Source organism: Sinocyclocheilus grahami, unplaced genomic scaffold (assembly GCF_001515645.1).
Source record: "Sinocyclocheilus grahami isolate Dianchi unplaced genomic scaffold, SAMN03320097.WGS_v1.1 scaffold100.1, whole genome shotgun sequence".
NCBI classification, from domain to species: Eukaryota; Metazoa; Chordata; class Actinopteri; order Cypriniformes; family Cyprinidae; genus Sinocyclocheilus; species Sinocyclocheilus grahami.
The window spans coordinates 52,133-53,707 of NW_015505279.1; the positions used below are offsets into that span (position 1 = coordinate 52,133).

Consider the following 1,575-nt stretch of genomic DNA (forward strand, 5'->3'; position numbering starts at 1 on the left):
AAAAAAAAAAAAAAAAAAAAAGTTGTATCCTAAACAAAGCATGTTACAGGAACGCGCATTAGCTATTAAGCTGAAGCACATTGTTCACTAAGGATCTTTACTGATCCTCTCTCGGTTCATCTTCTTAATTTTCATTCTTCTGTTCTGAAACCAGATTTTAACCTGCCGTTCTGTTAAATTCAGGATTCGTGCTACTTCATAACGACGATCCCTCGTTAAATACATGTTAAAAAGGAACTCCTTCTCTAATTCCAGAGTCTGATATTTTGTGTACGGGCAACGTTTCTTTCTTGTTGATCTCGCATGGATCCAGTTTGCTGCAGGGTTGCCTGAAAAAAAAAACACGTAAATAAGCTTTACGTCCACAATTGATTAGAGCACTTGATTAGACTGGCAATATCAAAGGGAGCTATACGTTAATATTTATCCATAAAAAAGTGTGTGTATGTGAATGCAACTATTTGTATGAATAAGCTATCTATCTATCTATATATATATATATATATAGCATTCTCACTATACAGACGAAGGCAATATTTCCGCCCGTGGTAAGAGCCCGGACACATTTATAGGTTTGTAAAGCCTCCAGTTTGGGACAGTTGGAAGGTTGTAAATCAAGGGGCAATTCATTTTACTTACTTGGGTCAAGTTGTTGTTGTTTTTCGTCTTTAGGTTCATCATGCCTCGAAATATCATTTGCAACCGTTTCTTCAGTCGCTTTGTCTGCGCTCTCGGATACAGCGTTGCAACTATACTCGGGAACCACCGGCGTTTCTCTTTCAAACGCCGCGCTTTCAGTCCTTTTCGAGGGTAAACTTTCAGTCTTTGTGCCGCTGTGCCGACTGCTGGAGTGGAACCCCGATAGAGAGATATGGTTTGAGACTGGTTCTATCCAGGAGCGCACGTATCTGTTGTCTGGAAGATGGGTCTGGTGAACGTATGGATGGTAAATTCCGGACACAGCAGCAGTAGATGGTTGATGAACCGAGGTCCAGGACGCAGGGAACACGGCTGACTTGGGAGCGAAGCTGCACGAGGAAAAGTCCGCATTTTCCACTACACCTGACGGCCTCGCGGTGGTGTGTGAACCCTGGACATAACGCGCTCCGTACACATCCTCCGTCTCGTGCCCCATAATAGAGTCCACATAATAGCAACTGAGAGCTGAACTAGTCGACATTTTTGGATCCCTTCGAACTCATATAAAACGTTACTCTGTTTCAGAAACCTTGCCTCTGATCAGCCATAGTATTTTTGCTGCCTTCATCTCCAGTGATTGGTTACATGAATCACGTGATCATATTTACTAATACAGAGAGTAAATCAGTCCGCTTATAACGGCATGTTTGATTTGTACTCTTAAAAATAAGATAAGAAATTATTTTCATCTTAACTTAGATGCATTTGATATTTTGCATTCAACATGTTTTAAACCAAGACTTTTTTTAACAAGGTCATATTAATACATACATTTATTTCAGTGCCAGGCCTCACCATTGATAGCTTAGCAAATGATCCCAGCAGTGTAAAATCTTGCAAAATTTCGTCATAAGGTATGTCATACTCGAGCCTTGT

At 40.7% G+C, this 1,575-nt stretch overlaps 1 protein-coding gene across 1 annotated transcript; it reads right to left on the minus strand.

The window, feature by feature from the left end:
• Positions 1-81: 81 nt before the first annotated feature.
• Positions 82-1,250, minus strand: LOC107588260 (homeobox protein Hox-D9a). The gene is made up of 2 exons (XM_016276292.1): positions 640-1,250; positions 82-329 (listed from the first exon to the last, which is right to left on the minus strand). The coding sequence occupies exons 1-2, from the start codon at positions 1,178-1,180 to the stop codon at positions 88-90; spliced, it is 783 nt and encodes a 260-aa protein (XP_016131778.1). The 5' UTR covers positions 1,181-1,250; the 3' UTR covers positions 82-87.
• Between the last annotated feature and the right edge of the window lie 325 nt (positions 1,251-1,575).

Bases quoted from the DNA above. Each gene is read 5' to 3' on its own strand.
- LOC107588260 (XM_016276292.1), bottom strand. From the start codon at position 1,180: ATGTCGACTAGTTCAGCTCTCAGTTGCTATTATGTGGACTCTATTATG. The intron at 330-639 runs GTAAGTAAAATG...TTTTTTTTTCAG, and splicing joins ACAACAACAACTTGACCCAA to GCAACCCTGCAGCAAACTGG.